At 52.1% G+C, this 13,369-nt stretch overlaps 1 protein-coding gene and 1 long non-coding RNA gene across 2 annotated transcripts in view; both read left to right on the forward strand.

Moving 5' to 3' along the window:
* Window positions 1-5,371: 5,371 nt before the first annotated feature.
* LOC116839042 (uncharacterized) lies at window positions 5,372-7,202 on the forward strand. Its single transcript, XR_004377041.2, has 3 exons — window positions 5,372-5,448; window positions 5,927-5,965; window positions 7,030-7,202. It is a non-coding gene; the product is annotated as an uncharacterized LOC116839042 (long non-coding RNA).
* A 2-nt stretch (window positions 7,203-7,204) lies between these two features.
* The window catches only part of LOC116839015 (Fc receptor-like protein 5), a 68,130-nt gene continuing 61,965 nt past the window's right edge, over window positions 7,205-13,369 (forward strand). The window contains 4 exon segments of the mRNA XM_075061308.1: window positions 7,205-7,326; window positions 10,042-10,314; window positions 11,272-11,583; window positions 12,261-12,554. Coding sequence (XP_074917409.1) covers window positions 7,323-7,326; window positions 10,042-10,314; window positions 11,272-11,583; window positions 12,261-12,554 — 883 coding nt within the window. The 5' untranslated portion in view covers window positions 7,205-7,322.

Below are 13,369 nucleotides of genomic sequence, written 5' to 3' on the forward strand. Positions count from 1 at the left end.
ACAAGGACAATTGTGATGAGGACATGGATACAGACATTCCTGAAAGCACGGGCTGTGGCAATTGGGACATCATGCTGGCAGTGGGGTAGGTAGATACAATGGAACACTGATTCTGGGCCGGCAAACAAGCACAGACTGGTGGGACCGCATAGTGTTACAGGTATCGGATGATTCCCAGTGGCTGCGAAACTTTCGCATGCGTAAGGCCACTTTCCTGAAACTAGTTGCTTTCCCCCACCCTGAAGTGCAGAAATACCAAGATGAGAGCTGCTCTGGCAGTTGAGAAGTGAGTGATAATAGCCCTGTGGAAGCTTGCAACACCTGACTGCTACCAGTCAGTCAGGAATCAATTTGAAGTGGGCAAGTCTACTGTGGGGGCTGCTGTGATTCAAGTAGCCGAAGCAATCATTGACTTTCTGCAATCAAGGGCGGTGACTCTGGGAAATGTGCAGGTCATAGTGGATGGTTTTGCTGCAATGGGGTTCCCTAACTGTGGTGGGGTGATAAACGGAACCCATATCTTTATCTTGACACCAGATCACTTTGCCAAAGAGTACATAAACTGCAAGGGGTACTTCTCAATGGTGCTGCAAGCGCTAGTGGATCACAAAGGACGTCTCACCAAAATCAACATGGGATGGCGGGGAAAGGTGCATAATGCTCACATCTTTAGGAAATTTGGGATGTTTGAGCAGCTGCAAGAAGGGATTTACTTCCCAGATCAGAAAAATACTGTTGGATTGGAGGGGGCCTGATCTCAGTTGGGGTCTGTGCAGTGCCTGATACAGTAAGGAGGGAGCCCTGAGCTCAATCAGGGTCTGGGTAGTGCCTGGTATGATGGGCAGGGCATCCTGATCGAGGTCTGTGCAATAAGTAGCATTATGGAGTGGAGGCCTGATCTCAGTAGGGATCTGGGCAGCCGGCATGCTCGGTGGGGCTCTAATCTGGGTCACAGCCTCCAGGTGCTGCCTTAAGACTGCTAATTAATTAATAATAATGACAATAAATGGTATAGTACAGCTTCCCATCCCACCCTAGCCCTGAAGTCTGCCGGGTCATCCAGCGAGCTCCAGGGTGATGCTTTCTCCCTGATACCAAGCAATGATTCCCTGAGCCTCTTCATAGGCAAATCCCAGCCGCTAATTGTGCAATTCCATAGCATCATAGCCTGAAACCCACATCCATGCCATTCCCACACATCAACCTTTTCAGCTATTTGCAGCCAAACGCCCCTGTCTCCATTATTCTCTTGCCTCTCTACCCCCTGCCTGATCCCCATCAGGCCCACTCTGAAAAGCCTCCCATATGGGGCGTCCAAAAGGCTACCAGTACGTTAGGAACTATTAGGAAAAGGATAAGAAAAGAAGACATGATGATGATGATGAGTTTGCCTTGATGGCCTGTTCTCCTTAGCAACCCAGTTCAGCTTAGCAACCGATCGAGGCCTACTGAAAAATTTACTGGCTGGGGTAGACAGGCCAGATTTATGACCTTGCTAGATAAGAGAGTGCTTACAGAGTCCGGGGAAAATGCTTGCAGAAACTTTGTGAAGCAACTTGTATCTTTTTGAAGCTTATCAAGACATAACAGTTGCTCTTTGTTTTTCTCTTGTGTGCTAGGAAGGGATAACTGGGAAGGTACAGTGATGACACGATGTAAGTGATGACGCGACAGAGTAGATAATAAAAGCAATTCGAATTTGTAGAAGGAGAGCTGGTTCTGTGTGGAGAACGGGCTGGTTCTTTGTTGCTTGTGTGCATACATCAATAAAAAACTTGGTATTTGGACTTTGCTGGGTTGTCTGTATTTTGCGGTCAGACAATGAACCTGAAAAATCTGGGATAGAGAACTCTGACAATGACATTATATAATCCATGGTATGCCCACCCCTTCAATGCTGCATCAAGCTCTGGTTGACCCATCTCAAAAGGGAACCAGAGAAGGTTCAGAGAAGGGAAAGAAGCATGACTGAGGGTGTGGAGCGGCTTCAGTACAAGGACAGATTAGTGATGACTACTGGAGGATATGACCTAGGTTTCTGAAATCAGGAATGGTGTGGAGAAGGGGAGTGGGGAAGTGTTGTTTACACTTTCCCATGACACAAAAGCCAGGGGTGACTCAAGGAAATGAAGAGGCATCAGGTTTAATACAAACAAGAGGAAGTACTTGTTTGTATTATATAGGACATGGGGATCAATGCTGATGTTTAGGGGACAGCGCCTCCTACTGAGCCTTCTAACCACTCTCTGCAGCACAGCGTCCCTAGCACTGAATGAGGACATGGGGCCAGGACTGGGTGTGAGGGGAGAGCCCCCCCTACAGCGCTACACTCTGCCCTCTGCAACCCAATACCCTCTAGTGTTGCAGTGGGACACTGGAGCTGCGCTGAGACCCCTCCCCCAACCTGCTAAGTAGCCTGTGTTGCAAGACATCATATTTTAAGCTAAGGTCGTCACTTCAGTCTTGTGGTTGCAGACGTACGTCGCATTTTGTGCCTCGCTGTGTCTCAGCGGGGAGCTCTAACCAGGAGCAGGTGTCTGCGATCACTGGGGCGGGGGTCATTTCATCCCCATGCGACCCAAGGGGGAAGTGGCTGTTGTTTATTAGAGCAGAGATGGTACTGTTGACTGAGCGGAAACAACCTCAAACCACGGTTATTCAAGGCAGCATGGTGACTGAACGTGTTCTCATTGTTCTGGATCAGTGGCTGACTCTCTGTTTATCCCCCGGCCTCTCTCTCTCTTTCCCATCTCTGGAGTTCTCATCTCTTCTCGCTTCCGGCCTCTCTCCAGTGTGACCCCTGCACAACAAGAGTCTTGATTTATTTGACTCCTTTGAGTCCAGTGAGTTCCCCAGCCACTAACCAGGGTTCTTCTAGAGTCAAGGAGCAAAATTTCAAACCTAAGGCACGCTACAAAATAAGTGATATTTGGTGACACCCCTTTGTTATCATTTCTGGACTTGGCAATTCCCCCTCGGGGGGGGGGGTATCTATATGGATTATAAATCTTCAGTCCCTCTCCAAAATATTTTTGTTGATCTTTCCAAACTCTTGCACTTCCTTGCTCTTTGCCTCCATTTCCCCCAGCCAGGAATTGAACCCACCTCTAGAGCCAGTGGGAAAGGGTTGTCCCGGCCTGGGAAATGTTTTGAGATTTCAAATATTTTTCTTTGCCACATGCAGATGAAACAATTGGGGCACAGTTTTGAATGGCCCCCCCAATGTCAGTAACAGGGTAGAGAGTGAGGCCCAATTGAACATGACGTACGGGGCCCCACATTTCTCTTCACAGGCCTGCTCTGGGATGTGGAGAACCCAGTTTCAGGTCTCTGGTCTGCGTCGAGCAATTGACTCTTGGTCTTCTCCACCCTAGATGAGTTCTGTAGCCATGGGGCTGCTCATAATGGTCCCTTCTGGCTTCATAATCTGTGACCATCCCATCTGAACCCCTGTGTAACACCTCCCTAAAACAATCCCTGGAGCAGAACTTCTAGGAAACCCCCCGACTCCTGATTTAAAACTTGCCAGTGACGGAGAATCCACCACGACTGTTGGTGATGCCCTCAGTCAGGGCCTGCTAAGGACACTTCTGCTGCCCTTTGCTGTACAGTTAAAGACACGACATTTCATTACCCCGGTATTCAATCCTAAAGGGAGTTTCATCCCAGAACGGCCCCAGCTGATCACTGGTAAAGCAGCTTGAACAGTCTCTGGCGTGAGGTTGTTCCTTCAGCTCAGCCACCGGCCCTGTCTCCGTTCCTTTAAAAAGATACATGACTCAGCTGCTGGGTGACGCTGCCGGCTGAGACACGTCCGTGACCCCTGTCCACACGGTGTTCACCTGAGAGCGGCGACCGGCGAGCTGGGCGAGAAGTGCAGGTCTAATTCAGTTCTGTCCAGTTACATGTTCTGAGTCAGTGCTGACTCCTCGTCTCAGGGCAGTGCTAGGGGTCTCTGTGCTGCAGGGATCACAGTGGGGCTCACTAGGGGGCGCTCTCCCCCGTCAGTGCTGACCCCCATGTCCCTGGACAGTGCTAGGGGGCTCTGTGCTGCAGGGATCACCACTGGGGCTCACTAGGGGGCGCTCTCCACCCCCCAGTCAGTACTGACCCCCGTGTCCCAGGGCAGTGCTAGGGGGCGCTGTGCTGCAGGGATTGCGGTGGGGCTCACTAGGGGGCGCTCTCCCCCCCCACCAGTGCTGACCCCCATGTCCCAGTGCTGGCCCCATGGCCCTTCACAGCCGGGACCATGGGTTTGGTGCTGGGCCCGTGCCCCCTGGTGTACCTGGCCAGGGTAACGGATGGAGTGAGAAGCCGTTACCTGGTTACCCTGTAGCTGACTCCTCTGCTATTGTCAGACCAGGCCCTGCAGAGCAGCTGGGAGCTGCAAGGCATGCTGGGAGCCTCCCAGCCTGGCTGTGATCAGCCCACAGCGTATGGTGCCTCGATGCTGGGGCGGGGAGGTGGCTGCATCCCTTAGGCAGCACTTCCTCTGGCAGTGATCAGAGGGGAGCGGGCGGCTCGCAGGAGACTGGGATTGGGGTGCAGCTTCCAGTCTCAGACTGGTCCCCCCAGCACGGAGCTAAACGTGTCTCTCTGTGCCAGGTGAATGACTCACCCTGCACCCCTCCTTCTCTGCCTGCCTCATTCATGCCTTCCCTCCATCTCCCCCTTTCCCTGTCTCATTCTGCCAACCCTCCTCTTCATCCTCCTCACTCCTCTGTCTCTCCCTCATTCACACGTTTCCTCCGTGTGTCTGACTTTCATTCACCCTATCTCTTCCCCCTCTTCTCTCACAGTCACCTCTCAACTCCTCCTTCTGGCTGTCTCGTTCAGTCTTTCTCTTTCTGACTGTCCTCCTTGTTCTCACTCAGACACCTCCTTCTGCACTTCTCCTGCTGTTTCTTTCTCTTTCACTATCTCCATCTTCATCTCTCCTCTTCTTCAGGCACTGTCTCTTCTTCTCCCTCTTCACTCATCCTTTTGTCAGTGTCTCATTCACCCTTTCTTTTTCTCACTCTTGCTCCATGTCACTGATCAGTTCACTCCTGTTCTCTTTCACTTCCTCTATTTGCAAAGCAGCCTGTCTCTTCATCTCTTTGCCTCTGTCTAGTTCCCCATTTTGCTCTGTCACTCTTTCATTCCATCTCCCTCATTAAACCGTCGAGTTTCTCAATCCCGGACACCAGGGTTCTCCAGTGATCAACAGGTCTTGAGGCTGCATCTTTACCACACTTCCGTCCTCCTTTCAGACACCGGCTGGCCCATCCCAGGAGCTGGTTCCTCTCTCGGAAGTGCAGACTTTGGGGGAAGTGTCTCGCCCCATGGGACAGACGGTCACAGATATTTGTAAGAGCTCAGTTGCTATTTAGGTAGCCCATTGAAGGAGCAGATTCACCCGGCAGCAGCATCCTGTTACACCCAGCATGGAGCTCCTCTATCTCCTGGGTGAGCGACCCTGCACTTTTCTTTCAGCCTGTGTCTCCTTCCCCTCTTCGCTGCGTGTGTCTGAACTTCTCCTTCCACCTCCAGCTCCTCGGGCCTCTCATCCCCCAGCCTCCATCTCCAGCCTCCATTCAGTGGCAGTCGAGGGGGCGTCCAGCATTTCCCTGCTGTGCGGAGTTGGCTAACAGGGCTTTTCTGTGCAGGGACCATGAACCCTGAGCCTCGGCCTTCTTCAAATAGACTCTCAGTCACCAGGTGTCTGCTTTCCTAGGGCTTTACTCAAGTATCGAGCTCCTGGGCTTTCCCCGATGGTCATTTCCTTCCACCTACTGCCTGTCGCTCTGCCCTAGGGAAATAGATGTTGAGCCTCGTCCACCTGGGCTCACATCTCTCTAAATTACATTCCCTGTTCCCCAGCCCCCTTTCCTCCTGTGCCGTCCCCGGAGCTCTCACTGCCCATCTCTCCTCTTCTCTCCTTCAGCTTCTCTCCAGATCCTTCCCCGGCTGGTGTCACCTGCAGGTAAGGAGGAACTCAATCCACACACACACCCCAGCTGTCTGCCCAGGTGGGTCCCCTCCATGTTAGGGGGTCACCCCATGGGGCAGACTTCAAGTTCCAGTTTGGCCCCATAGCAAGGGGTCTGGCTGGTTGGGTCAGAGAATGGGACATGGGGCCTTTCACCTGTAGGGGTTGCCAGTTCTGATCCTGCCCCAGAGGAACTGGCTGGTCAGTGGGATGGGGAATGGGACCAGACAGGGGACACTGATTCCAGTATTCGCTTCTGTGCCTGGCTTCTCAGTGTGAGATCACAGGCACTGTGTGTAGATACCACCCCCTTCCCGGCATTGTGTGCAGATACCTTCCCACCCCACCTCTGAATGCGTCTCACTCTCTTTATGCTCCACTCAGCTCCCAGATTCGGGTCCTGCCAAGGGCCCCAGGCAAGATTTCCCAAAGTGACTTGATATTTCTGGGGGGCTCTGGTCCCCTGGAAGCCTTATAGGGTCTAGATTCTCTGATGGGGGAGCCACTCCCCTTTAGAACCAGACCCCTGTAAGCTGCTTGAAATGGAGCACCCCAGAAACAGATTCTAACCGTGGCCTCAGGGCCAGATGCAGAGTGAAATCTCAGCAGCGCTGGCTGCATGCCAGGAGGTGGGTTGGGATTTGATCCTGGGGGCTTCTGTGGTGGGAGGTCTTTCTCCCTAGGTACGATCTCTTCTCATCTTCCCACCCCCACTACCACTTCCCTCGTCCATCTGGTCTCACCGCCCCCACAGTTCTGACTGAGCTGCTCCATACCCTGCAGAGCACTTGATGTATGGTGTGGCCAGGTGGGAACCAGAACCCTCTAGAGGTGAAAGGGGCTCCTGCCCCCTCCCCATGGAGAATGGGGTGGGAGTGAGGACAGGAGGGAGGAAGCCAAAGCTCTGGGGCCTGTGGGGTACAGACACCAGGTGTCTTGTTGGGGGGGAATGGAGAGCTGCGAGGGGCTGCCGGCTACAGTCAAGGGGGACAAAGATAGGGAGAGAACACTTGGCTGGAGGAGTGTAACATCTCCTGAATCTCTCTGACCTTCCTCAGTCCCCCTGCAAGCCCCAATAATCATCATGGACCACCAGCACCCTGTGTATTTCCCGGGGGAGCGTCTCACCCTCAGATGCTCAGCCCCTAGCGGGGAGGCAGTGACCAGCTACCAGTTCTACGATCAGCTTGGAGAACGGGTCTTCACGGAAACCACTGGCCTGCCTGGGGGGCCCTGGCTGGTCCTGACAGCTGAGACGGGGAAGGCCGGGGAGTACAGCTGTGAGTACTGGGCCGTGAGGGACGGACGGCACATCTACTCTGCATGCAGCCAGCCTGTCTTGGTACCAGTGATGGGTGAGTCCCCTTTCTCCTGCTGTCTAATAGGGGATTCCCGCCCCGTCTGCATCACATGTGAAACCCCAACCCCTCATATGTGGGGAGGGTCACCAACCTGCTCACTTCAACCCCCAGGGTCTCCTACCCTGGATGGATGGTCCCGTTGTCTTCACTCCACCTACCCCAAAAAAACAATGAACCCCCTTAAACAAACCAGAACCATTTCACAGATTCTCAGACCAGAAAGGGCCCTTGTGATCCCCAATCCCATCTCCATCAGACGTCCCCAGAGTAATTCCTGTTTGAACTAGAGCAGATCTTCTAGGGAAACACCCACCCTTGTTTTAAAAATGGCCACCACAACTGTGGGTATGATCCTCCAGGGGTGAATTCCCCTCCCTATTGAAAATTCCCACCTTATTCTCAGTAATTTCTCTAGCTTCGATGTTCATGCATTGGATCCTGTTAGATCTTTGGCTGCCAGATTGAGGAGCCCTTTGGTATCAGATTTCTATCATCACGTTAGGTACTGTGATAGACCCAGCCCAGTTGGGTACAGCAGAATAGCAGAAGGCAGATATACTGGCCACTGGATTAACAGTTTTCTGTTCCCTGACTGACCAGAGCAGGGGCTGCTCCAGGCTGATGAGAACACCTGACTCTAATTAACCTGCAAAGAGTTAGGTGAGGCCATTAAGCTAATGTGACCACCTGACTCTAATTAAGGTCCCACTGATACTATAAAAAGGGCTCACTCCAGTCATGCAGAGGACAGCCGGGGAGCCAGAGGAGAGGAAGTGCAGCTGAAGGGCTGGCTAATGAAGACACCCTCAAACCATCGTTAAGGGAGCCCTAAGGTAAGGGTGAAGAAGGGAGAAGGAGGAGAGCTGTGGAGAAGTGGCCCAGGAAAACGTAGCAACTCTGGCAGTGAAAGGTTAGCTGCCAACAGCTACTACCATTAGGGTCCCTGGACCGGAACCCGGAGTAGAGGGCAGGCCTGGGTTCCCCCCAACCCACCACTACAGGAACATCTCCTGGGAGGAGAAGTCAGGCCCCTGTCAGGACAGGAGGCTAAACTGTTCTGAAATAAGCCCCTAGGGACAACAGAGACTGTGGGAGTTCTCTCACCAACCTCCTTGCTGGCCTATGATGGAAAGGGCTCAGTAGACTGTAACCCTAGCCCTAGAGAGAGAAGGGCTACGTGGAGGGTCACAGTGAGCCACTAGAAGTGCAGGACCCACGGGGCAAGGTCAGAGCTCTGCCACAGTACTTATAGACTGCGATCAAATCACCTTGGTTAAGATAAACATGTTGAGCTCTAGAGATTCCTTCAGCCCCTGAGCTGGTGGCGAGGTGGACTGTAGATTTCAAGAACGTGGCTAAGCTTTAGGTTGCTGGTTTGATTCTGGCTTGAAGGAGCTTCCTGATGGTCTGTTCAATAGTGCTTGTAGCTCTTTGCATTCTCACTCTGTCCTCCAAAGTCCTCGCATGGGACGGGAGGGGAGGGTTATAATTCATTGCAGACACGTCAGAATGTTTCATTTAAAGATTGTGGATCCGAATGAGAGATTTTCCTCCCTCTTGAAACAAAATCCTTGATTTTTGGCTCTGTTTGTAACCTGTATCTGCCTAGAGCGGCTGTGGTGCCTGATGGGAGTTTCAGTGCTGGTGTTTTGTGGTCCCATCCTCCCTTCCTGGCCAGCCTCCCTCTCAGAACTAAGCCCCCATGTTGTGCTGCAGCAGTTCAACTAGAGGAGGGTGAGCGCTGTGCCTCTTAGGCAGAATGCCGAACAGGAGTCTTCTGTGTTCGATTTTTTCGGTAACACGATTTCGCTGCCACACACAACGCAACAGGAATATTTCTAAGCCTTCGTAAATGGAAATTTCCACTAGGCAATAGTAAAGAGCAATGATGAACGAGATCTATTTCAGAAAGAACAAAATATTTACTTTGATGTTTGTGCGCTGTGCAGGTCTCACCACCAAGACTGGGCCAGCCACGTTGCGTGAGCCGGCCCTCTGGGAGTGCAGCCGGGGCCTCTCCTTCACTCATCAGGCCCAAAAGGAGCTTTTAACCGCTCTCTACGCTTTCTCACAGCCCCTGGGGATGCAGGGGGCAGCTGGCCCTCACGCTGTCTCTAGCCCTAATCATTCTCTCTATCACCCCGGGGAGTGTGTTACTCTGCAGTGCTCGGCTTCCAGGAGGGAGATATCGCTTCAGCGATAAAATCAGGGTGCAGGTCTCTGCAGATCTCCCTGCTCAGAACAGGGGTGCTCAGCTGGGGCTCACAGCTGTGATGGGGATCCCGAAAGCACACACCTGCCTGTCCTGGGGAGCAGAGTCTGGGTGGGAGACCATCTCGGAGCATAGCCATCCCTGCTTGGCCCTAGCAATTGGTGCATCTGTTTCCTAGGGCTGGCTGAGCTGGGGTCTCTGGCATTTCTCCCCCACCACCCCAACCCCCAGGGGCACAGACGCAACCAGCAATCTAGCTGCTGTCAAGGGCATCAGCTCAGTTTCGCTACCTGGTTCTCCTTCTACTTGTGTCAGGTTTTCAAGAACTGAAATTCACTCTCCTCTCAGGGTCGGGGATAGAACCCAAGAGTCCTGGCTCCCAGCCTATGCCTCGATTTGACCTTTACACCCCACTTCCTCATCACCAATCGCTCTGCTGTTTCCACACTCTCAGTACATTAACACCCCCTCTTCTCTCCGATTGTTGCTCTTCACAGATTTCCCCCTTGCTCCATCCATCTCTGTGATATCTGATCCCCTGGGGAAGAGCCCTGTTACCATCCTTTGCTCAGCCCCTTCGGGACACGTGGCTAAAAGATACCAGTTCCTGAGGCAGGGGAATGTCATTGTCTCACAGCCGGGTGCCCGTCTCCAGCTCCGTCAGTCTGATTTGGACGCTACCGGCTCTTACACCTGCAGCTATGAGATCAGTGTCTCAGGGAGAATGATCCAGTCATTGCCGAGTGCCCCCCTCTCAATCCATCTGACAGGTGAGTCATGTTTCCATCTACACCTCTTGGTTCAGGCAATGGCTGTTCAGACGTCTGGCCTGCAGACCAGGGGTTGTGGGCTACCGACTGATACGTCTGTGATGGACTGAGCAATCTATCTGTAGAGCTGATGAATCCTGTCTGATATTCATGGGTTGGTATCTGGGCTGGACTGCAGACTCCACATTGGATGGGAGATTCTTTACCTTCGCTGTGGTCAGTTGGTCTCCATCTTCGGCTGAACCTCCGAAGGAAGGTGGGAACAGAATAGTACAAGAGAGTGGTTAAAATGCTCATCCATTGCAATGTGATTGCTCTGGGCAATCAGAGCGCTCCTGTCCAGGAGAGCTGGTTTGTCAAGGGAGGTCGTGTTAGCAGCTAAGTCCCTGTGACACTCTCCTCAGCAAGGGAGAACTGTGGTGCTGCTGAAATGTCTGTCACCTCCCTGACATTCCCACCTGTCAGCCTTGCCGGCAAATTTCTTGAGATCTGCCAGTCCAAACCTGGCCTTGCAGGTCCCAGTCGTTGTCCACAGAGGCCATTCCCTGAAGTTCCCAGTCCTGCTGCTTGGAGACTCACAGGAATTATTAAATTCATTGTCTCCACAGAGACCAAGCACTGGCTGGCCTGTTGGGTTAGCTGTAGGCTCACACCTGCCTTATCCCAGGAGCATCACCTGATGGTCTTTAAAGAACAATCAATCCTCCCTGAAATGGGCAAGAAAACAGAAAATCAGTAAATGAAAAGTGGGTGAACCCAGAACTGATGCTTCTCAGAGAAAACATCACTGGGTGGGGAAGGAACGTTAGTGACTAGGGAGGGAAATATGGCATGGTAGCAAATGAACTTGGACATCATCTCCCTTTGGACACATCACCCATCTCCTGGGATTGGGTAAAGGAAGCTCCATAGCCCTGGGGGTTGTTGGAGGGCTCAATCCCTACTGTCTCTCTCCAGAGCCTTCCGTGCTCCCAGAAAGCTTTCGGCCAACTCTGCGGCTGTCCCCACCGGGTCCTGAGTTCACCACTGGTGAGTCTGTTACCCTGACGTGCTCAGCTCCCATCTGGGAGAAGAAGATGGGGTTCTGCTTCCTCAAGGCTGGGGAACAAGTGGCATGCACAAGACAGGCCCTGGAGGACTCTCAGAGTTACCAGATTGGCAGACTCGGCATGGAGGATTCTGGCTCGTACACCTGTATGTACCGGGTAGCCGAACCTGGGCAGGAGATCTCCTCCCTAGAGAGCCAGCTCATCTCCATCACAGTCACAGGTGAGGCCTCTTTCTCTCAGCAAGTGACAGCAGGGACCAGCTTCAGAACATAAGAGCTGCCATGCTGGTCCCTGGTCCGTCTAGCCCAGTAGCCTGTCTCCGATGGTGGCCCATACCAGAGCTTCAGGGGGAGCGTACAGAACAGGGCAATTATGGAAGGATCCAGCCCAGGTATCCATCGTGGCTTGTAGTAGTCAGAGGTTCAGCCTCACCCCAAGCATTGGGTTGTGTGTCCCTGACCATCTTGGCTAAGAGCCATTGATGGACCTGTCTTCCATGAATGGATCCTGTACTTTTGGGAACCCAGATATGCTTTTGGCCGTCACAGCATCCCATGGCAAGGAGAGCCACAGAGACCAGGCAACTGGATGGTTGACCTCAGGGGGCTGGACAGTGAATCTCTGGGACTCTTTCTCCACCTGGCTTGTCCTTGCACTTCTGGCTGGGTTTGGCACTGAGGGAAGCTCTGACTTGCTCTTCACTGTTGGGGCACAGAATGTGGCCACGAGGGAATGGGAGGTATGAAGGGATTCTCTGTCGAAGGGTGGAAGTGGGGATGTAGCTTCTCCAAGGGGTATGTGACAGCTCCTCATTTTACTTGCACAATCAGCCAGGTGCTCTTCATTCAGAGCCCTTCAATTTCACTCCATTCTTTCTCTGCTCTTCATTCTCTCCAGATGTCCCACTTCCCCTACCAGCCCCCCAAATCATTCTGGACCCCCCAAAACACATCTATTTTCAGGGGGAAACTTTCAAGCTCACCTGCTCAGTTCTTGGCAGCGAGCAGGTGAGGGGATACAGATTCTACCATCGAAGAGGGGAGCAGATCTCCGAGCTGGATGAGGGGCCTTGGCTAGAGCGTATGGCTATGACTGGGAAATCTGGGGCGTACTCCTGTGCTTATTGGATAACCCGATCTGGGCAAGCGATCCTGTCAGGGAAGAGTGACTCCATCTCCATCACCGTGAGTGGTGAGTCCAGCCCCGTCAGCACCACCCCTTTGCTCTTGGTGTGTGTTCTGGAGAGGCCCTACTCCTTCCATGGGCTCCAGAGTCTTCATGGCTTCCTGTTGAATCCCACTGACCATTGTGAGGTGGGAAACTGAGACAGGATCCCATCCAATATTGGCTTAATCCATTTTTTCAAGTTTATTTATTTATTTATTTTCAGTTTGAATCATTAACACTTGTCGGTTCTGATCATACACAAGTGATAAACCATAAGAAAGATCGGACTGAACAGGTAGGGGCCCAAGTTTCCAAATTTGTCTCAGTCTCTGGACCAGTGTTCTCCAATTTGGACCCTCGGTCTCTTTGTTTTTATAAATTAATTTGTCCTTCTATGTCTGTCATCCTGTGTCTCCAGTTATACATTTACCCAAACGTTCATACGTTTTTGCCATTCTTCTCTGCTGTTACAAATCATTGGTGTTACATCAAAATAACTCCATGATTCTTTTACCATTCAGCGTACATTGTCATAAAGTATGAAGATTAAACAAATAAAACAGCCCTTATTTTTTCCCATTCCACATATTGCAGTGGTAGGTGTTCAGCAGGATTTGCCATCCCAGAAATCCAATACATGGCCAATGGTGGCCCTAAAATCACAGAAAAGCTTCCTAGTTGTAATGGATTTGCTTAAAAAATTGACAGCCACAGAACTGCAAACAAGGCACACATGACTTGAAGTACTCACCAAGGTTGTCAAAATTTAGAGCCATTTGCCAAATGCCTCCCCAGAGGAGTGAAGATTGGTTGACCTGGAGATCTTTAAATCATCTCCG

Source organism: Chelonoidis abingdonii, unplaced genomic scaffold, assembly GCF_003597395.2.
Source record: "Chelonoidis abingdonii isolate Lonesome George unplaced genomic scaffold, CheloAbing_2.0 scaffold0004, whole genome shotgun sequence".
NCBI classification, from domain to species: Eukaryota; Metazoa; Chordata; order Testudines; family Testudinidae; genus Chelonoidis; species Chelonoidis abingdonii.